This window comes from Otolemur garnettii, unplaced genomic scaffold, assembly GCF_000181295.1.
Source record: "Otolemur garnettii isolate 467f Iridium unplaced genomic scaffold, OtoGar3 scaffold00049, whole genome shotgun sequence".
NCBI classification, from domain to species: Eukaryota; Metazoa; Chordata; class Mammalia; order Primates; family Galagidae; genus Otolemur; species Otolemur garnettii.
The window spans coordinates 5654959-5678178 of NW_003852444.1; the positions used below are offsets into that span (position 1 = coordinate 5654959).

Consider the following 23220-nt stretch of genomic DNA (forward strand, 5'->3'; position numbering starts at 1 on the left):
TATATATATAAAAACCTGTATAATTGCAATGTACTTATTAAAGGAAAAAGTACTTTCATTTGTTCTGGCCTAATTAAGGCAGAAACATTCTTGCTTAAACATTGGTATAGTAGTAGGAATGTTACCAAAGCATCACTTGTAAGGTTGCTAATTAGGTTTTTTTTTTTTTTAATGTTGTTTTTGTTGTAGCCTCTAGGACACACTTCAGCATCACCTGGAGGATTTGTTAAAAATATAGATCATTGGGCCCCCCACCTCCAGATGTGGGGAAGGGTCTGAGGAGTTGGGTTTCTAAGTCTCCAGGTGGTGCAGACAGTGCTGGTCCAGGGACCACACTTTTGAAAACCCCTGGTCTGGACTCTGGACAATAGACTCCACAGCACTCACAAGTATTTATTTGAATCGGGTTTTAGAAGTTGTCTCCGTAGCTAAACCATTGTTCCTAGAGTCTGAGTCCGTGGCTTTGCTGTCTAGACAAAATTATCATGAACCATGTCGATCTGGTTTGCTTAGAGTCTATTGAAACAGCTTATGAATGTCTTTATTTTCAAAATGTCTGAAATTCGGATTTCTCGCTGGCTTTATTTATTTCCTCATTTCCTGTTCAGACATTGGCATCACACTTTGTATTTTGCACAACACATGGACATATTTGTTATATGCTGAACAACTATACTAACTGTATTTGTTAGTCTGCCAAACAACTTTGTTGAGGTAGACAAAGCAAGTATTTTCCCAGCAAAAGACAAAGAAGCTGGGAGTAGGTAAGTGGGTTCCCTGAGGCCACACAGTTGCTTTTTAGGGTCTCAGTAAGCCTTAATATTTTTAAAAATTATTTGGTTTTTTGGGTTTTTTTTTGAGACTTGTATGTCTCATTTTGTTGCCCTGGGTAGAGTGCTGTGACATCATCATAGCTCACAGCAACCTCAAACTCCTGTGCTCAAGTAATCCTCTTGCCGCAGCCTTCAGAGTACCTGGGACTACATGTGCCTGCCATGACACCCAGTTAGTTTTTTTTATTTTTAGTAGAGATGGGGTCTCATTCTTGCTCAGGCTGATCTTGAACTCCTGAGCTCAAGCAATCCACCTGCTTTGGCCTCCCAGAACGCTTGGATTACAGGCATGAGGCATCATGCCCAGCTGGGCCTCAGGCTCTAAAACCAGAATCTTCCAGTCCTGCATGCTGTGGCCTGACCTCAGTGACAGTATTTCTTCTGCCTTCTTTTCACTAGGAAGTACATGTAGGTAGAGCTAAATAGGTAGTTATATCTATTTAAATAGTAATATAAAAATTATCTTCTTTAGTTGATCGTTAGAGAAACTTTACATTCTGCCTAGCAGAGACTAAATTCTAGATTCCCAAGCAGTTGCAGGTAAGACACACATGTCCTTTATAATTGCTAAGTCAGTTGCTATCTAAAGACAAACCTTCCTCCTCTGGGTTCCTTTGCAACGTACCTCTGACGCTGGGTCCTAATCATAGTTTGCTATCTTATTTTGAGTCCTCAAAGAGTCATCACATTCTTCAGTATCTTTTGGTTAGTCTGCAGGCCTCTTCTGGCTCAAATAAATCACCAATCGAATGCAACTCATCAGAGATTGTGGAATGTATGTGTATTCCTTTTCCTTTGGTGTATCTCTGCTTGCTTCAGGAATTTGTGTGCATTTGAGCTTGCCATAATGAGCAATTGGCAGATACAGGAAGGTGCTTTGACTCTGACCATTGTTTCTCCCTTCCGCAGATATGCAAAAGTTACAAGGGAGAGGGTCGGAAACAGATTTGCAGTCAGCAGCCGCAGTGTGACAGACTCCACATCTGTGACCACTTCACCCGAGGGAATTGTAGTTACCCCAACTGTCTCAGGTCCCATAACCTGATGGACAGAAAGGTGCTGGCCACCATGAGGGAGCATGGGCTGAGTCCGGACGTGGTCCAGAACATCCAGGACATCTGCAACAGCAAGCACGCCCGGAGGAACCACCCTGGGGCGAGAGGTAAACACTTTTCCTTCTTTCTTTCTTTTTTTCTTTGCAGTTTTTGGCTGGGGCTGGGTTTGAACACACTACTTCCAGTATGTGGGGCCGGTGCCCTACTCCTTTGAGCCACAGGCACGGCCCAACATGCCTTTCTTTTTAATTGTGTGAACTAACTTTCTTTCTTTCTTTCTTTTTTTTTGGTTGCAATTTGGCCAGGGCCGGGTTCAAACCCACCACCCTCGATATATGGGGCTGGCGGCCTACTCACTGAGCCACAGGTGCTGCCCCAGTTGTGTGAACTTTCAAATGAACAGATATTACAAGGAAAGAAAAACTTTACCTATTATGGTTCTCCCTTATCACATAAAAATGTCTTTATTTTCCCTTCCAAACTTCGCCTATATGCTTAGATATAGCTTTTTTTATTCTTTTGAGAGAAGAAACATAAAAATGTTTTGGATTGGCCAATTGCTAAAATTTTGTCACAATTGCTTTTTGTTCTGTTTTCTATTTTTATGTACATGCACACAGGGGATATTTTTGTGTTTAAAGCATTGGATGTATCCTGACACTTCACACCTGAATATGTCAGCATGCATTTCCTCAGGACATGGCCATTCTTTTACATAACCGTAATACAATTAATACAGAAAATATAGCAATAATGCAAAACTATATACAATTTAATTTGTAGTCCTCAGTGCCATTTTGTTAAGAAAGTTGTTTTTTTTTTTTGGCCAGGGCTGGGTTTGAACCCACCACCTATGGCATATGGGGCCGGCGCCCTACTCCTTTGAGCCACAGGCACTGCCCAAGAAACTATTTATTTTTTTTAATTGTGGTAAATTTTCACATCCCATTTATGATTTCCTATTTTCTTATTTTTTGTGATATTTCTTCAGCATTTTCATATGATATAGTGGTATCTTCAATGCCTTCGTCAAATATGCTGTGGGTATAAAAAATGTATACACACTTTAAGAAAGGAAAAAAAGGGCATCAAAGTTGTAATGCACAGTTCCATTTGACTTCTGTAATTCCAAGAGATATAAGATATAGTATACAGGTTAACAGATGTTATCAGTATCTATCAAGCATTATAATTTCAGTACAGTTTTTCCCTTTCTTAAATGTATATATAATTGTTTTGGCATCCTCTGTATGTAGAAAAGAATGAAGATTTTTTTGAAGAAAAAAATCAAAGTATGAAAATTTTTATCCATGTATGAAGAATTTTATGAAGCAGATAGAATACGTGATTCTAAGATTCAGTAACTCAAGGAACATTTACACCTTATATTTGGGAAGGGGTTTATAGTTTACAAGGGACTTTCACCCCAAACATCTCATCCGTGTTCCTTACATGTGTTAGCCTCACTTAAGGGGTAAAGAAACAGGCCATGGGGTATTTAAAGGAGTGGACATACAGAAAAGAAGGGGCATGGGGAGAGGTAGGCAGTGAGGCAGATGTTACATTCTTGTGAGGCTCTAATAAGTGTTCAGTAAATCTACATTTTACATCAGATAAGGTGAGGGAAAGAAAGTTAATGGTGTAGTCTTCTTCACAGAGGAGTGGCTGAGATATCTTATTTGTCCTTGGTTCACATCTGTGAAGATAAACTTTGCAATTCACAAGGTCAGTGTGAAACTTAGAACTCAAGAGCAAGAATTTAGGTTGTGGCTCTAAGGTGATAATTGGCATGTACATGTTTTGCAGGGACCATATACCCTGAGAAGGTTTGGGGCTAATGAGGCAATTCCCTGCACGCATTCCCTGCGGAGAGTCATTTGGAGAGGCAGAGGACCTTTGTTGTTATGGGAACGGGACTTGTGCATAAATCAACAGCTATTTGATTTGGGCAGAGGCTGGCAGTGCTGAGTGACGCAGTTCTCAGCCTTGGTCTCCCTTTTGACATTATGAGTTTGGGGGGTTCCGAGATTTCATTTTTCCTGTACATCTTCCACGCATGCCCTCAGCACACACTCATCCAAGCACACACACACAAACACTGCACACACTCGCCACACATTCACAAACATGCCCTCTTCCCTTCCTTCCTCCTTGCGTGGTCAATTTGGACTTTTGATATTATGCTTGGGAATTGGGGAAGGGGGCGCTAGAGAAAGAAATTTGGAAAATTTTCTGGCTTAAAGAAAATCAGACCTTCAGAGTGTTAGTTTCATTTTCTATTTAAGTATTACGAATCCTCAAATTGTCAGGTACCCATATTACAATACAGGCAAAATCAAAATGATTTTTGGAAAATCTCCGTGCTTTGCCCCACTCTGTCTCTCCATTCACCATGGAGTGAATGTTGACTTGGGACCAGGGGATAGTGGACACCGCCACCTAAGTGTTGGGGCTTGGGGGGCTTGCAGACTGCATCTCAGTCCTAGAGGAGAAGCAGGAAGAGAACCAGGATCCCCTTGTGTCCTAGGCGATGGAATGATATTCTCTTCCGTACTCACAGAATGTCAAGATTCTTCCATCATTGTAACAACCCATCCTCAAGATGTTACACTCCAGATCAGGACAAGTAATTTGATAGAACTTGGATGGCAAAGCTAGAAAAGCTAAGAGGAAGAATGGTGGTAGGAACTCAAATCTCTTTAACTCTTTCATTATTTCATTTCTTTCTTTTTTTTGTTTTGTGTCTGTAGCTCCTGGCGCACATCGTAGAGGCGGGGCATACAGAAGCAGAAGCAAAAGTAGAGAGCGATTCTTTCAGGAAAGCCAGGAATTTCTTTCATCTGCTTCAGCATCCGCTCAAAGGTCCTCCACGCCCAGTCCCGATCAGATCGGCTGCAGGGCTCCTGAGGATGATCTGTCTGTAGATGATCTCACCCAGGAGTTCACCTACCTGGGGGCTCAGGATCGCACTCAGCCTTCCTTGGCCTCGGCTAAGGCTACCAGTCTTGGAGGAACAGGTCAGAAGTTTCCAGAGAATGTCAATCCAGAAGGCTTCTTTCACGGGAATCACAGCAACACTTACTTTCTTTCGGATTCAACACCAGCCTCCAACCAAAAGGACCCCACATCCTGGCTGAGTGACCAAGGCACCAGGAAAGAGAGCATGTTTTCTCCACTTCTGACCGGCCCCCACTCTCCTCTTGGTTCTGCACCAACACCCGCAGCTGTGACCACCAGAGAGAGCACAAGCTTACTTTACTCTGACCTCAGCGACCTCAACAGCACAAGTAGAATTCAAGACATCCAGCATACTCTTTTTAATAATAATAATGCTGATGGAGAAGCTATTGGTTTAATTCCCCCAAGATCTTTCAATTACAAAGGCACAATCAGCGGTCAGAGAGAAACATCATTACCTAGGAATCAGGATGCTGGACCCACTCCCCAAGATCTCCAAACCACTGACAAAATTACGGAGAGTGACTATGCAGGAGTGGCATTTGTTAACAGTAAATACAGAGGGAAGACATTCTCGGCTAGTAAAACTGCCCACGGTGTGCCAAATGGCTCTACTCAAATTATGGATAAAACTACTAATGTAGAAAAAACTGGTGCTGCCGGTTTGGGCTTAAAAACAGCAGTTATTGGGGAAACAGATGCATTCAGCTCTGGAGGTCAGAGTCTGAAAAGCCAGGTCCTGTCCACACCTGGGGAAACCAAGATATCTGCGCTATTCAGCACCATGCTTCAGTCACCTTCACCTTCCTTAAGCAACAGAGCTGCAGCCTCTGGAACCCTTGTCCAGAACTCCACTCAAATCCCTATTTCCCCCGCCAGTGAGTCCACAAGGAGGACCCTAAGCTCTGCTCAGCGTAAGTCACTGAAGGAGCCTTGTAGTCTAGAAGTAGAGTGGCTGTGGCTGGTGGTTTGTCCTGGGATGTTCTGCTGTAGCTCTTTTTTTTTTTTTTTTTTTTTGAGACAGAGCCTCAAGCTGTCCCCCTGGGTAGAGTGCCATGGCATCACAGCTCACAGCAAACTCCAACTCCTGGGCTCAAGCGAGTCTCCTGCCTCCGCCTCCCAAGTAGCTGGGACTACAGGCACCTGCCACAATGCCTGGCTATTTTTTGGTTGCAGCCATTATTGTTGTTTGGCGGACCCGGGCTGGATTTAAACCCGCCAGCTCAGTTGTATGTGGCTGGTGCCTTAGCCACTTGAGCCACAGGTGCCGAGCCTCTGCCGTAGCTCTTAAACAGCATAGAGGTAGAGGGTTTTGGTTCAGGGGTGGTACCATAGAGGAGGCTGAATTATGAAGACAGGGAAAGACCAACCATTAGAACTACACATGGAGCAAGTTGCTACATTTACTGATAAGAGCAATGGTTCCACTGTGATTTAAGGAATAAACATACCCAGGTGTGGTGGCCCATACTAGCACTCTGGGAGGCCGAGGTAGGTGGATTGCCTGAGCTCCTGAGTTGAGACCAGCCTGAGCCAGAGTGAGACCCTGTCTCTAAAAATAGCTGGGCGTTGTGGCAGGTGCCCATGGTCCCAGCTGATAAGGAGCCTGAGGCAAGACAGTCACTTGAGCCCAAGAGTTTGAAATTGTTGTGAGCTATGACACCACAGCACTCTACCCAGGGTGACAAAATGAGACTCTGTCTCAAACAAACAAACATGCAAACTAAAAAAAAAACAAGAAATAAACATAGCTCTCATATGACCCTCATGTCCACATTTCATTTTAGGGTGGGGCCGTCTAGACACGAGCGTGAATCATAGGCGTTGTCTTGCTCATGGCCCCGTTTCAGATATTCTTTCCCATTGAGAGACCTGGTATCTTGATTTTTGGTTCAAGCACTTATGTCAACATGTCTGCATCCACTTCTGTTTTACAGGGTCTGGGGCTGATGTTGTATGTACCACATTTTCTAGGATGGAGGATCCTGACTCAAAGGAAATTTGTCTTGACCATCTGTATAAGGGGTGTCAACTCAAGAGTAAGTAAAATAAGGATTTTCTACAAGCTTCTACCTTTTGACCAGCTATAGGCCAGTCCAGTGGCTCATGCCTATATAATCCCAGCACTTTGGGATGCAGGAAGATCACTTAAGGCCCAGAGTTTGAGACCAGCCTAGGCAACAAAGCAGGACCCCCTTCTCCAAAAAAGAAAATGAACTTTTTTTAAGTTGACAGAGTGCTAGGGATCACACTTCTAGTCCCAGCTACTGGGGTGGCTGACTCTGACTCTCGGGGGAGGGAGAAAGATGCTGCTGTGAACAGGAGTGTGCAAATATCTGCTCAAAACTCTGCTTTCAGTTCTTTTGTGGACATGTGTATACCCAGCAGTAGAATTGCTGATCATATATGGTTCAGTTTTGAGGAGCTGTTTTCCATAGTGGCTATACCATTTTTCATTTTCACCAGCAATGCAGAAGGTTCTAATTCATCAGTCACTTGTTATTTTCTGTGTTTGTTTTTGATAGCGACCATTCTAATAAGTGTGAAGTGTACACTATAATGAGTGCCTGTGTGCTTTCCAATCAGCCATGTTTTAAGCAGTGCCTCGCTAGGGGTATCCCTGTGGTGCCTGAACCTGTCTCTCTCTCCCTTTTTTTTTTTTTTTGGCCTTTTTTTGTTTTAAAGAAATCATACATCTTTTTGAAAATCTCAAAACAATTTAAACGTAACACAATGCAAATTTTAAGAAACAAAACTATTTTCTGATTTCCTGCTTATGACACTCATTTGCTATTTAGCCAGCATTCTTTTAAAAAAAATTTTTTTTTTTTGAGATAGTTTCACTTTGTCATCCTGGGTAGAGTGCTGAGGTGTCATAGCTCACAGCAACCTCAAAGTCTTGGGCTTATGTGAGTCTCTTGTTTCAGCTTCCCAAGTAGTTGGCACTGTAGGTGCCTGCCACAATGCCTGGTTGTTTTTTAGAGATGGTGTCTCACTCTGGCTCAGGCTGGTCTCAAACCTTTGAGCTCAAGCAGTCCACCCGCCTTGGCCCCCCAGAGGGCTAGGATTACAAGCGTGAGCTACCGCACCTGGCCCTAGCCTGTATTCCTTTAATGGCCATTTTTCATATACCCGTCCCTACACTAGATACGCAAGGGGGTGTAAGCTACACGAAGATGCAACTTTTTCTTTAGTGAGGTTGTAGCTAAGGTGGGGCATGAAAACCTCTGCAAATGAGAAAACTACATAAAGTAAAAACACAGTGGGCGCCTTCTGTGGCTCAGTGAGTAGGGTGCCACCCCCACATACTGAGAGTGATGGGTTCGAACATAAAAAGTAGCTGGGCATTGTGGTGGGCACCTGTAGTCCCAGCTACTCGGGAGGCTGAGGCAAGAGAATCGCCTAAGCCCAAGAGCTGGATGAGGCCACGGTACTCTACCAAGGGTGACAAAGTGAGACTCTGTCTCAAAAAAACAAAACAAAACATAATGAAGCCCACACTGGGTATTGGGTCCTGGCTAAGAGAATACGAAATACAAGTCTGATGAGAATGGAGTGAGGTTAGTTGGGAGAATCTTTCTGGAAGAGATGGATTTTAGGGCAGGGATTCAAAGAAATACAGGTTCTTACCTATGCTGGTGAGCATTTTATCTTAATATATACACTCAGGGAGGTGCAGAAAGGATAATTGTAAATTTATAATTACTTCTGATTTCCATGTTGTAAAGTGACTTTTTGGGGAGAGAGAAATTTTTTTTTTTTTTTTTGAGACAGAGCCTCAAGGTGTCCCCTTGGGTAGAGTGCCATGGCTTCACTGCTCACAGCAACCTCCAACTCCTGGGCTCAAGCAAGTCTCTTGCCTCAGCCTCCCAAGTAGCTGGGACCACAGGCACCTGCCACAACACTCGGCTTTTTTTTAGTTGCAGCCATTATTGTTGTTTGGTGAGCCCGGGCTGGATTCGAACCCGCCACCTTAGGTGTACGTGGCTGGCGCCTTAGCCGCTTGAGCCACAGGCGCCGAGCTAAATTTTTGTTTTCTTAGTTTCTTTGTTTTCTTGTTTTCTCACTTTGTCTCCTTGGGTAGAGTGCTATGGTATCATAGCTCACAGCAACCTCAAACTCTTGGGCTCAGGCGATCTTCATGCCTCAGTCTCCCAAGTAGTTTGGAACTACAGGCACCCACCACACACCCAGCTAGTTTTTCTGTTTTTAGTAGAGATAGGGTCTTGGTCTTGGTCAGGCTGGTCTCTGAATTCTTGAGCTCAAGGGACTCACCTGCCTCGGACTCCCAGAGTGCTAGGATTACAGGCGTGAGCCACTGCACTCAGCTAGAATTTTTGTTTTCTGTTGAGTCTCCATGGATAATAAAGGAAGCTGGATAATGGATATGGGGAAGGAATGGATATGGGGGAGGGGCCAACGTGAGCAAAGATAAAGATGGGAACCGTCTGGCAGGGTGGGAAATGCAGGTCCAGAGGGAGAAAGCCAGCAATGATTTGGTTGACTTGATTAGAATCTCCAATGAATGGGCCCCTCAGACCTCCTCTCTGTCTTTGTAGGTAACTGCAACAAAGACCACTTCCACCTGCCCTACCGGTGGCAGATGCTGTACGAAGGGCTCTGGAGAGACCTCTCCACCATGGAGGAGATTGAGGAGGCCTACTGTAACCCCCAAAACTGTGTGTAAGTTGGTGGCTGTACTCTGGCTTTTCAGATCCATGTTGTTATCAAAAGAGAGCATAGAGCTAGGCTTATGGGAAAAAGGAAAAATAGTTTTTCCCCCAGAATCCCATTCAAGTGTGAGACAATTCTTAAGAAGAAAATGACAAATGCCTGCTGAGTTAATGAGGAAAAAACACAGCTAGATAGGTCTGAAGTTGCCCTGAGCCTGGCTAACCCTAGGGATTCTGGGAATACTGTGTTTCCCTGAAAATAAGACCTACCCCCAAAATAAGCCCTACCAGGATTTCTATGCATTTGTTAAATATAAGCCCTACCCCAATATCAAGACCTAGTGATGGGCATGGCTATATAGCATATCTGCATAGCCATGCCTTTCATTTCTGTGCGGAGCGGAAGATATCCCCTGAAAGTAAGCCCTAGTGTGTCTTCTTGAGAAAAAATAAATATAAGACAGTGTCTTATTTTCAGGGAAACACGGTATTTGCTAACTCAAAATAAACAGTACCGTGATTGTTTAGTTGATAACTGTCGATGTGTCTTGCAAAAAAAACACAGGGCAGAGGTCTTTTTTATTCTTATAATTCATCACAAAACTATTAAAAAGTGATTCAGAACAAAGAGCCTTTGGCTTAACTTCATAAGTTTAAAACATGATTTGAGTAATTTTCATATTGAAATTTTGAGCTCAGCGCCCATAGCTCTGTGGTAAGGGTTCTGGCCACATACACCAGCGCTGGCAGGTTTGAACCCAGCCTGGGCCTGTTAAACAACAATGACAACCACAACAACAAAATAGCCGGGCATGGTGGTGGATGTCTGTAGTCCCAGCTACTTGGGAGGCTGAGGCAAGAGAATCACTTGAGCCCAAGAGTTTGAAGAGGCTGTGAGTTATGATGCCATGCACTCTACTAAGGGCGACAAAGTAAGGCTCTGTTTAAAAAAAAAAAAAAAGAAATTTTGTTGTATATTTTAGCATTCTATACCTTCCATGTGTTTGCTCTTTTTCTCTGTCCTGGAAGCATCTAAACGGATGCCTTACATTTCTGGTTCTGTAGAGCTGAAATGGGTGATTCCCACAAGACTATTCTTACCTATGACGAGCAGGCATATGAGATGCATTACAGGCATGAGCCGGGAGCAGCAGCTCACGCATGTAAACATAGTGCTTTCAGAGGCTGAGGCAAGAGGATGGCTTAGGAGTCAGAGACCACTGTGGGCAACATAGCGAGACCCCATCTCTACAAAAGTAAAAAAATAAAATTAGCCATGTGTGGCAACACATCCCAGCTACTAGGGGAGCTAGTGTGGGAAAAGCACTTGAGCTCAGGAATTCAAGGTTGCAGTGAGCTAGGATTGTGCTACTGTACTCCAGCCTGGGCAATAGAGCGAGACTGTGTCTTTAAAAAAAAAAAAAAAAAAGCAGCCTAGCTTTACAAGGAAATTTGGGAGGGGGAAATTTATATACTTTTCAACATAGGCAATTTCGGCGAATTTTTGCTAAAGATTTTTGTATTGCTGTGTTTTGCCACTAGAGGGCACCATCACCTATGTTGTTTCTAGATCTACAGAAGAACCTGTGTCAGTTGACCATCCAAGGCGCTATAACAAACTGGTCAATATACGGAGGTGGTCCGCATAAAGGAACTAGGTCAGCTGTACTGATACGTACATATGGTGCATATCTAGTCTGTGAAAATTAGGTCAACTTAAGGAGGTGTTCTGTGTAGGGAGGTGGTCAGCTATGGAGGTTCTGCTGTATATTCCCCTCTCCCTGCTCAGGTAATCTAGAGCAGAGTTTCTCAGCCTCAGCAATATTTGACATTTGGGGCCAGATAATTGTTGTGGAGGCTGTTAGCAGTATTCCCGGCCTCTATCCACTAGATGCCAGTAAACTCCGTCTGCCTATCGTCCCCCTCCAAGTTGTTGTGGTGAACAAAAATGGCTTCAGGTGTTGTCAGATGTCCCCTGGAGGCAAAATCATGTCTAACTGAGAACCACTGATCTAAGGGGCCTTTCTTTCAGTACCGATTCTCAAACTCTTTGGTCTCAAGGTCCCTCAACACTGTTACAATGTATTGAGGATCCCAAAGAATTTCAATTTTTATGGATTATAGCTGTCAGTATTTACTGTATTAAAAATTAAAAATGGGATAAATTAAATATTGATTCATCTAAAAATAAGAGTAATAAATTTGTTACATATTAACATAAATAACATATAACTATTTAATACTGCATAGTAATTCATGTATGTCCTTGTAATATACATACTCACATATATAACTCTCTTTCTCTCTATATATATGGGTAACCCATAACATAGCTGTTTGCCAAAACAAAAATTTACCGAGAAAGGGTGACATTGTTTTATATTTTTGCAAATCTCTTTAGTCCGCCTTAATAGAAGACAACTACATTCTCATACCTACTTCTTTATTTGATCTGCTATAAAATCATGCATCAAATAATCTCAGGAAAACTCTGTCATCCACTCCTGAGAGAATGAAAATAAAAAAGGCAAATAATATTATCATGAAAATAACTTTCACCTTGCTGATTCTCTGAAAGGGTCTCAGAAACATTTTTATAACTATCAAATAATAATAAATAATTTTAGAAACTGACCTGGCTCGGTGCCTATAGCTCAACCGGCTAAGGCGCCAGCCACGTACACCTAAGGTGGCGGGTTCGAATTCCCAGCCAGGACCTGCCAAACAACAATGACGGCTGCAACCAAAAAATAGCCAGGCATTGTGGCGGGCGCCTGTGGTCCCAGCTACTTGGGAGGCGGAGGCAGGAGACTCGCTTGAGCCCAGGAGTTGGAGGTTGCTATGAGCTGTGATGCCACGGCACTCTACCCAGGGGGACAGCTTGAGGCTCTGTCTCAAAAAAAAAAAAAGAAACTGACCTAATGTGAGTTGTTAACTCACTTTCTGACATTGAGCCAATCAGTTGTTTTGTGGGCACAGTTTTTTTGTTTGTTTGTTTTTGAGGGAAGAATACATTTTGTTACTTTTTTTATTGTTTCAAGTTTATTGAGAGTACAAAGAATTAGGTTATACTGTTTGCATTTGTTAGGTAATATAGTTGTGTCCTACCTCGAAGAGGTGTGCCATACGTTGTAAACCCCCATCCCCCTTTCTTCCCCCCTCCCCCACCCCACCTTGAATTGATTTGAATTTTTCACTTAATGCGGGATCATCTACTGGCTTATATTAGAATTGAGTATATTAGATTCTTCTCCATTCTTGTGTTACTTTACTAAGAAGAATGTGTTCCAACTCTATCCAGGGTAATACAGAAGATGTAAAGTCTCCATCTTTTTTAATGGTTGAATAGTACTCTGTGGTGTACGTATACCACAGCTTAATCCATTCCTGGGTTGATGGGCATTTAGATTGTTTCTGCATTTTGGCAATAATTGTAAATTGAGCTGCGATAAACAGTCTAGTGTAAGTATCCTTATGATAAAAGGATTTTTTTTCTTCTGGGTAGCTGCCTACTAATGGGATTGCAGGACCAAGCAGGAGATCTAATTTGAGTTCTTTGAGGGTTCTCTAAAGAATCCTTCCAAAAACGTTGTATTAGTTTGCAGTCTCAGAAGAATATATTTTGTGACAATATTAAAGATGGAGCACAGCCAGTCACTATCTCTGTGTATTTCAGTTTTTCTTTTCTGTGTAGTACTTGGAGCTGCATAAAGAAAATTTGAAGATGCTTTTTAGCCCCCAAACCTCCCTTGGGAAAACCAGATAATAGAAATAAAGGTCGATGAAACATGATGTTAACTTTGTACTTTTCTCTTAGCTTTTCTAAGGGAGATTACACAATCAATTTTCAGAAAATGACTTGCGGTTCCAATCTTGTCCGGCGCATCTCCACTCCTTCATCCACCACGAACTCGGCCAACTCTTTCTTCACCACCCGATGGATTTGGTATTGGAAGAGTGAATCTGGCAGGTGGATTCAATACGGGAAGGATGTGAGTATCATTCCTTCTTGTGGGAGGCTCTTGTTTCAACTTGCCAACTTTAAAAGAAAACTATTGATAAAATATTTGAAGCTACCTGGCTACCTAAGGAGAATTTTTTCCTTAATTCACAACCTTGTTAGTATTTTCCAGCGATTATGCACTCCAATTGCAATCATAAATATAAGAACTTAATTTTAACTATTTTTAAAGAAACCCTGAGGCATAAGTCAGCCACTTATGCTTCTTTCTTCACCATCAGAAATGGAGGTGGAACCTTGAGATCGTTTTCTGTGTATTAATACATAAATGTACAGAGACTCCTGCTTTTGAGCCAGAAAAGAGGGTGAGAGTGAGAACTTGAAGGACTATAGAGATGATGGGATGGTTAATTGTCCTAGGGGACGTGTTAATTCATTCAAGCAATGAAACACATCTGGTGCAGAGGTCACCAATATTCAGTCAGGGTCTGAATTCAGATGGACTTGAAGGATTGGAACTAGAAGATTCCAGGCTGACTCATAGAGGGGACAGAGTGACAGGAGGTAGAAGTTTAGATGAGCAGAGCTTCTGCTGTTGTGTCTAAGCATCCTGCCTCCCTTCAATTCATAGGATTAAAGAGGGAGAGAGGGAGGCAGAGAGATTTTAAGTAGGTAATGAAATCAGAGTGATGAGAAAGAGGAAATAAAAGCAGGAGATGAAAATGAAGCCAAAGACAAAGTAGGGACCAGGGAATCCCAGCATGAAGTTCTACATAGTTGCAAGTCAATAGACTCTGAGCTCCCTAGCTGCCAAAGCAAACAGAGAAACACAGTCTCTTACAAGATCCTCTGTGCCTTTGTGGTGAAAAGGCACCAGCTACGGAGGAGAAGCACCACTTTTTTCTGTTAGTGAGGCTTGGGAAAAACATCTCCAACGTACATGGTGGAGAGTGGGGTTCTCAACAGTAAATAGCCCTGCCACCAATTCTCTGGCATTGTGGATTCCCGGCTGTTTTAGTAGCAGATACACTTTGTCTCAAGCAATCTTTCAAAGAACCTAAATGAGCAAACAAGAGTAAAGCAGAGCTGCCCTGTTGAGATGGGACGGGGGCTGAGCCGGATCTCCTGGTCCCTCCTTAGGCTTTCTTCTCACCCTTGGTGGCCCATGTAGCAGAACAGAATTCTGCTGAGCAGTCTGTAAAAACTCCCAGCTGCTGAGCTTTGCACAGATTCTTACGTTCAAGCCAAGGATGATGTAAACTAAGTGATTCTGTAAGGCTCCTGTGGAAATAGAAATTATAAGCCTAAATTCATTAGCCTTGTTTAAAATGAAAATAAAGTGTAGATCTCAATGGTTCTTACAAAGTCTGACAATTAAGTTCGCAAACTGGCCACTGTGCGCTTACCTTGGCAGCGCTGTACAGACAACTTGATAACACTTCCTCATCTTAGACTGTCAGGGTCTCACAGTTGAGTTCATGTCTTGCTGAGTGACATTCATTGTTAATTGTGTTTTTGTGTGCCGTCACAAGAATGTTGGAGCTTGAATGAGAGCGATGAACAAACATTAAATTTCTTGTTAAACTTGGCAAGAGTGGAAGTGAAATCAGGGAGATGTTGGTTCAAGTTTAGGGGATCATGCCATTAAGAAGATGGCAGTGGGCTCGGTGCCTGTGGCTCAAGCGGCTAAGGCGCCAGCCACATACACCTAAGGTGGCGGGTTCGAATCCCCAGCCCGGGCCCGCCAAATAACAATGATGGCTGCAACCAAAAAATGGCCAGGCGTTGTGGCGGGCGCCTGTGGTCCCAGCTACTTGGGAGGCTGAGGCAGGAGACTCACTTGAGCCCAGGAGTTGGAGGTTGCTGTGAGTGTGATGCCATGGCACTCTGCCCAGGGGGATAGCTTGAGGCTCCGTCTCAAAAAAAAAGAGAAGATGGCAGTGTACAAACGGATTAAACATCGTTCCGAGGGGAGAGAAAGTGTCATTGACAAAGAGAGGTCAGGGCAGCGAGTAACCAGCAGAACTCACAGAAACATCATGAACGTTAGTTAAATTGTGCGTTAAAATCATTGGCTGAGTGTGAGAAGCATAGCAGACCAAGTAAACATCCATAGAGAAGCAGGAAAAGCTTCAGTGAGAAAGGCGTGTGCTAAAATGGTCCTGAAGGAGCACACCAATGAACAAAAGCAAAGAGAGTTGAAGTTTGCCAAGACCTCTGGAGAGGCAAGACGATGTTTGGGCCATGTTATCCCTGGTGATGCAACATGGGTGTATCAAAATGACCCTGAAACAAAGTGTCGAAGTGCACAACAGAAGTCAGCCAATTCTCCACAACCAAAAGGTTCCAGCAGTCCAAATCAAGAGTCAGAACCATGTCGTTAACCTTTCTTAATATCAGAGGGGCCATTCGCTATGAGTTTGTCCAACTGGACAGTTAACCAAGTTTATTATTTGGAAGTGCTGAAAAGGCTAGGTGAAAAAGTCAGATGAAAACAACCTGAACTTTTTGCCACCTCATGGCTTTTGCTTATAACAATGCGCCAGCTTACACCGCAGTCTGTGAGGGAATTTTTAGCCAGTAAACAAATAACCATATTGGAACCCCCTCCCCGCTCACCTAATCTGGCCCCCAATTACTGTTTTCTTTACCCAAAGAAATATTGCAAGGAAGATATTTTAGTGACATTCAGGACATCAAGGGTACGACAAAAGCTCTGACGGCCATTCCAGAAACAGAGTTCCAAAATTGTTGTCAAGGGCAGTCTAGACATGGGTGTTAGTGCAAAGCTTCCCAAGGGGAGTACTTGGAAGGTGACGATAGTGATAACTCAGCAATGAGGTATGGAGCACTCTTTCTAGGATGAGTTTGCAAACTTAATTGCCAGTCCTCATATGTCAAGTATTTGTAATTTTCACTAAGATAAGGGAGAAAGGTTGGAAAACATTTGCATTCTAGTGACATCAGGGTTTTAGGAACCAAAAAGAACTATCACTGTGGAATAGATGGTATTTAAATTTTTATCAAGGGAAGTCCTTGCAAACAAATCCTGTTAGAGTAATCCTTGTTCTTCTAGCTGCTTCTCCATCCAGATAATGGCCTTAGCCCGATGCCCTTGCCCTCAGCACGTTTTTGTAATTTACTGCTTTTGTCTAATCCGTTTAAGTGTTCATCTCTCACTGAATCTTTGGGTCTTCATTTCCTTACGAAGGCCCCTGTGCCATGCCAAACATGCATTTGGTGAATTTGTATGTTTTCTCCCTAATGTTTTGTCTTCTGTCCATTTACTGGTCAGGCCCAGTCAAAAAACTCTAAAAGGGTTAGGAGTAAAGCTTTGCCTCTCCTGCGCTACCATGTAGGACAGCACGGAGAACATTCCATCATCACAGAATGTTCTAGTGAATAGCACTTGTCTCTGGACCTTCAAGACCAGCAACATGTGCATCACTGGGAGCTGGCTGAAGTGCAGAATCTGAAGCCCTCTCCCCGCTTCCTTGAATCGTATCTGTCCTTCAACAAGATCCCTGGGGGAGTCGTGGGTTGCAAAATGTGAAAGTCTCTGGCCCGTAGGAACAGGATGAATTCTGTAGAGTTGAATGGGTAGCTGATGGACACAGGATGTTAGCTTTGGGGGTGGGAAATTGGAGAAGGGATTCAGCTAGTGGGCAAACTGGTGTATGCAAGGTGACAGAGCTGCCCGGCCCCACTCTGTGCCTGAAGATATTTGCCCACTTCAGCTGCTCTTTGGGCCGGAGAAGGGCCTATGAGTATGTTTTACCCTATATCTAATCGCGGTGGTAATTTCTCCTACAATCACCCTGATAGATACTGTTCCCAAAGCTGTTGTAACAAACAACTTCATGGTAGGACATAATTGTTGGATGCTTTAGGTCAGAAAGTTCTGCTAAACTCTGCCTCCTTTGTCCTGGTTCTACCTCCTGAAAGAAATTCAAGTTTATTCCTGCTTTGCATCATATGCAGGTACTGAACACAGCTTTCTACTCCAGCTATGCTCAGGCCCTCTCCATCTGGGACATTTTCCTTGCTTGCTTTCATTCCTGTGTGTCCAGCAGGCATTTCCATCAGGGAAGGGGAAGGAGGGTGGGCGTAAATGAAAGCTGGAGTCTGGAGTGGAGTTAATGGGAACATGAGCCACTCCCTACCATGGGCTGCCAGCTGGGTTTTGCTGTCATTAGTTCCTCTATTCTAGATCACAGGGAGCAAGTGTCTGCTCTTTAAATACTGGGAACCCCTCCTCTTAGGGACTTACGTCTAGTCTGCCCTGGTCAGCTTCCCTGGCCCTAGAGTGGGGACAGTAGAAAGTGGCTTTGCCTGCCCCTTGCTAGAATCAATACACTTCTCTTTTACCCATCCATGCTCATGTTTGGATACTTCATATATGTCTTCAGACCAGAGATTATATCTTTACATTTTTGGGGTACTCTTCACCCCTTCGTTATAGCTCTAGTCAGTGTTAAATCCAAGTGCATTTTCAGTGCAGGTGACTGGCTTGGTCAGTTTTGTGTATCTACTCTGGTTGAGGGCAGAGGAAAGGATTAGAGCATTTCTATTGGGACACCAGTACACCTGTTGGATCTTGGATGAGGAGGAGGAGGAATTCCTTTACTGCGACTCTAACTATGCTAGGCTAGACTAGCCCATAATGCTCTGTTTCTTGAAAGAGCCAGATGTGAGATAATGCCAGAGGCGGCGGGTGCAGACATGACATCACAAGAGAGAGGATGCAAGTTGCTCTGTACATTGGCTCATGTTTTATGGATGGTGTAAAAAGGATATTGCAAAAAGCTACATTCTTCAGGCATCCACATCTATCTGCAGGATAGATCACTCTCTCTTAGGCCCCACGATGAAGAGGATCACAAAAGGTTGTGGCATGGCCCATCCTGGAAGCCTCACAGTCTGGTTTGGGAAGCAAGATACGCTCTTGTTCAAATCCCATTGCTAAATTAAGAACAGGTAGTATATACGGGTAGAGACATGTAAAAGCCTTCCCTGAAATCTTTACCTTTTTTTTTTTTTTAAATTAGCAGAACAACCAGGAATGTTCAACCATTGACTCTTCATACCTGGAGACTATCTATCAATCTTGTCCCCAAGGAATTATCACGTTTCAAGTGGGATCTCAGAAGTATGAGCTGAGTTTCCAAGGTAAGTTTCTTTTGTTTGGCGGTGTCATTGAAAACTAGCATGTGGGAGCACAGCAGCTAGGCATTGCTATGCCTGTGGGCAGGGTTCTTTTTAGCAAGGCAGACACTTGCTGGACTACCCTGTAGGGGACATCTGGCTTTATCATCTAGGTCAGTGGTCTCATCCATCACATTGCCTTCCACCATGTTTATTTCAGCCACTATGGCAAGGTCTTCTGGTTAGCTGCTGCCAGTCTATCTGCAGCGTTTAGGTAGAAATCAGGGAGGAGCTGTCCTCTGAACGTACTCTCCCATGGGCACACCCCAGGAGCTCCCTGCATATGGTCAGATACGTGCCCTTTCAGGACCCATAGGTGCTTTGAAGAGGTAAAGGAGAATTTCTCAGGTCCTTGAGTTCCTAGGTGGCACCTGAGAGTTGGGTCCTGTACCACTTAGTATGTTAAATAATGGGGCTTTTTTTCTTTTCTTTTCTTTTCTTCCCCCCCCCCACTTTGTCACCCTCAGTGTATAATGTGGCTTTTAAAAGGAACATTATATGAACTAGTCTAGAAAGCAACCTGGCAATATATATCAAGCCACATTAAGATATATTTGCTTTTTGGCTCGGCGCCTATAGCTCAACCGGCTAAGGCGCCAGCCACGTACACCTAAGGTGGTGGGTTCGAATCCCCAGCCTGGACCCGCCAAAACAACAATGACGCTGCAACCAAAAAATAGCCAGGCGTTGTGGCGGGCACCTGTGGTCCCAGCTACTTGGGAGGCGGAGGCAGGAGACTCGCTTGAGCCCAGGAGTTGGAGGTTGCCGTGAGCTGTGATGCCACAGCACTCTACCCAGGGTGACCGCTTGAGGCTCTGTCTCAAAAAAAAAGAAAGAAAACTAGGTAGTAAAACCAAAATCTGATATCATTAAATGAAAAAGGCAGAACTCCAAATTTATGTCTATGCATGTTTCTGTTTGTGTGTTGCATTTAAAATGGAAAAGGTTTCTTGAAAAAATTTCAATGTGCAGGCCAAGACTGGAAGCCAATAGAGAAAAATAAAAATCTGTTTTATTGGGTAATGGAATTAAAAATGACTTAAATTTTTAGAAAAGTTCTGTGGTGAGATTATATATTTTTTCAGCTTAAAAGCATTGTGGGAAAATGAGAGCCGATATACTTTGTTCCTGGATCTGGAGCAATTTGGCCACCTACTCTTGTTCACTTGGTACATAGAAACCAGTTTAGAGTGGTTCGCAGTGTTCCAGACAGGTTTTTCTAGTTCCTTAACTAGACTCTCTTATCCATTAAGCTCCTATGTGAGCACAGACGTGTGCCGGGCACTGTTGAAGGTCCCAGGGACACAGTAATGAAGTTACTCTTTGGGGAGCCTCCATTCAAGAGGGTAGCGAGAGACAGTAAACCAGTAAGCAGATCGGGCCATTTTAGAATTTGATAGCAGCTGTGGAGAAAGGAGAAAATGTCATGCAGCAGCCAGAGAACCGAGGAGTCACTGGGAGCACCCCTGCTTTCATCTGAGGAGGAGCCTCAGGGACGCAGAGCAGCACAGGCACGTGGGCTGCCGCCCCTCCAGGAGGAGGAAGAGCTGGGGCTGACGCTGAAAGCTGCACACAGGCCTCAGGTCTCACAGAACAGAAGGGTCTGTACGGGATGAGAGCAGAGAGAAACTCGGATGTATTGTTAGGACTTGGGAAGATTCTGAGCAGGATTGTGGCACGATCTGATTTGTCCTTTTGTTTATGTCCATTTTGTATTCCATCACCTGCACTGAGGCACAATTAGCACAAGAAAGTGCATCCGTTTTAAGCGTTCAGTTGGATGAATATTGACAAATGCGTGTCATCTCACCGTGCTAATCAAGATGTAGAACATTTCCATCAACCCAGAGTTTCCTCTTTGCAACCCATCTCCTCATCTGACCCCCACCCTACAACATCCCCCCACCTCTATCCCCATCACAGGCCAGTGCTGATATGCTTTCTGTCCATATGGATTCATTTTACCCGGCCTAGAACTTCATCTTAAGTAACTCTTGCAGTGCCAGGTGAGGTGGCTCACGCCTGTAATCCTGGCACTCTGGGAGGCCAGGCGAGTGGATTGCCTAAGCTCAGGAGTTCGAGACCAGCCTGAGCAGGAGTGAGACCTTGTCTCTAAAAATAGCCAGATGTTGTATCAGGCGCCAGTAGCCCTAGCTAGTCAGGAGCTGAGGTGAGAGGATCACCTGAGCCCACAAGTTGGAAGTTGCTCTGAGCTGTGATGCCACCGCACTCTACTGAGGGCAACAAAGTGAGACTCTGACTCAAAAAAAAAAAAGCAAGAAACTCTTGCAGTATGTAGGGTGCAAGTGGCTGACTTCCTTCTCAGAATACTTCTTTTAGATTTGTCTACATTGTTGCATGTGTAGTAATCCTTCCCTGTTTATTGCTAAGTAGTATCCATTGCAAGGACATACTCTAGTTTTTCCATTCACAGTTAATGGACGTTTATGTTATTTCCACTTTTTGTTTACTATTGTTATTATTTTTTGAGACAGAGTCTCACTCTGTCACCTTGGGTAGAGTGCCTTGATGTCATATCTCACAGCAACCTCAAACTCTGAGGTTCAAGTGATGCTCTTGCTTCAGCCTCCGAAGTAGCTGGGACTACAGGCACCCGTCACAATAGCCAGCTAGTCCTTTTCTATTTTTGGTAGAGATGGGGTCTTGCTCTTGCTGAGGCAGGTCTCAAACTCCTGCTCAAGCAGTCCACCTCTCTCAGCCTCCCAAAGTGCTAGGATTATAAGCCACCATGCCCAGCTTCATGTTTTGTTTATTAAAATATAATAATGCTTGCAAAGATGTGGAAACAACCCAAGTGTTCATCAAACCATGAATGGGTAAATAAACTGTAGTATATATTATACCATGGGATAGTATTCATTCATAAAGAAAGATGGAGACTTCAGATCTTCTGTATTAAGCTGGATGGATTTGGAGAACATTCTCCTAAGTAAGTAAACTATCACAGGAATGGAAGAAGCAAACATCCAATATACTCAATATGAAACTAGTAGATGAACAACTACATATCCACATGGGAGAAAAACACATCTAAATTCAAGAAGGAGGTAGGGGGAGGAGGTGTGGTAAGTTCTCACCTAACGGGCACAATGTAGGGGTATATGGCAATGTCTGGGTAAAGGGCTCAATTGTCACCTGGACTTTACCTAACACATGCAAATAATGTAATGTAATTGTATGTACCCTTATATTAATTTGAAATTAAAAAAAAAAAAAAGAACAACTCCAAGGCTGGGCACGGTAGCTCACACCTATAATCGTAGCACTCTGGGAGGCTGAAGCATGAGGATTGCTTCAGCCTAAGAATTTGAGGTTGCTCTGAGCTATGATGCCATGGCACTCTACCCAGGGCAATAGAGTACTGTCTCAAAATAAAAATTCCAGTTAGATAGGAGTATAAGTTTAAGAAGTCTACCTTGTTTCATGGTGAATATAGTTACTAACAATATATTATGTACTTGAAAGTTGCCAACAGAGTAGGTCTGTCTACTAAAGGCAGAAGGAATAATTTTTTCTGTTATTTATTTCACAGTTGGAGCAATAGACATTATATATATAACAATATGTATTTGATTTTTATAGAAAAGCATGGTCTAGTAAATATTTGCATTTCAAAAAATGTATATGCAATAATGCTACTGTGACTGGGAGGCTGCCAGGGGTCCTCAAACTTTTTAAACAGGGGGCCGGTTCACTGTCCCTCAGACCGTTGGAGGGCTGGACTACAGGCCCCGGGACAAGTCGGCTGCTAAGCAGGATAGGCAGCGGTGGCAAAAACACCCGGTGGGCTGGATAAATATCCTTGGCGGGCCACATGTAGCCCACGGATTGTAGTTTGAGGACACCTTAAGCTCATAAGTTTGAGACCAACCTGAGCCAGAGAGGGACCCTGTCTCTAAAAGAATAGCCAGGTACTGTGGTGGGCACTTGTAGTCCAGCTACTTGGGAGGCTTAGGCAAGAGAATCACTTCAGCCCAAGAATTCGAGGTTGCTGTGAGCTATGACATCACAGCACTCTACCAAGGGCGACAGAAAGAGACTCTGTCTCAAAAGAATAAAAAAATAAAAAATACGAATTATGCTTATAGTGGATTAACCATCATACTGCTGTGAGCATTCATTTGCAAGTCTTTGTGTGCATATGGGTTTTCATTTCTCCAAGGTAAACACCTGGGAATGGGATTGCTGCATCATAAGCATAGCGGGTGTTTGCCCATCTTTGTAAGAAACCACCAAACTGGCTCGGCACCTGTGGCTCAAGGGGCTAAGGCGCCAGCCTCATACACCTAAGGTGGCGGGTTCGAATCCCCAGCCTGGGCCTGCCAAACAACAGTGATGGCTGCAACCCAAAAATGGCCAGGCGTTGTGGCGGACGCCTGTGGTCCCAGCTACTTGGGAGGCTGAGGCAGGAGACTCGCTTGAGCCCAGGAGTTGGAGGTTGCTGTGAGCGTGATGCCATAGCACTCTACCCAGGGGGATAGCTTGAGGCTCTGTCTCAAAAAAAAAAAAAGAAA

The 23220-nt window shown here is 43.7% G+C and overlaps 1 protein-coding gene across 2 annotated transcripts in view; it reads left to right on the forward strand.

The window, feature by feature from the left end:
• ZC3HAV1 (zinc finger CCCH-type containing, antiviral 1) overlaps positions 1-23220 on the forward strand; it is a 65850-nt gene that overhangs the window by 26188 nt on the left and 16442 nt on the right. Inside the window, exons 3-8 of one of the 2 annotated variants that reach the window (XM_023514220.1) lie at positions 1743-1995; positions 4639-5760; positions 6784-6885; positions 9406-9529; positions 13337-13511; positions 18532-18649. In XM_023514220.1, coding sequence (XP_023369988.1) covers positions 1743-1995; positions 4639-5760; positions 6784-6885; positions 9406-9529; positions 13337-13511; positions 18532-18649 — 1894 coding nt within the window. Of the gene's footprint in view, positions 1-1742; positions 1996-4638; positions 5761-6783; positions 6886-9405; positions 9530-13336; positions 13512-18528; positions 18650-23220 lie in introns of both variants that reach the window. The other variant, XM_023514219.1, reaches the window with a different exon arrangement.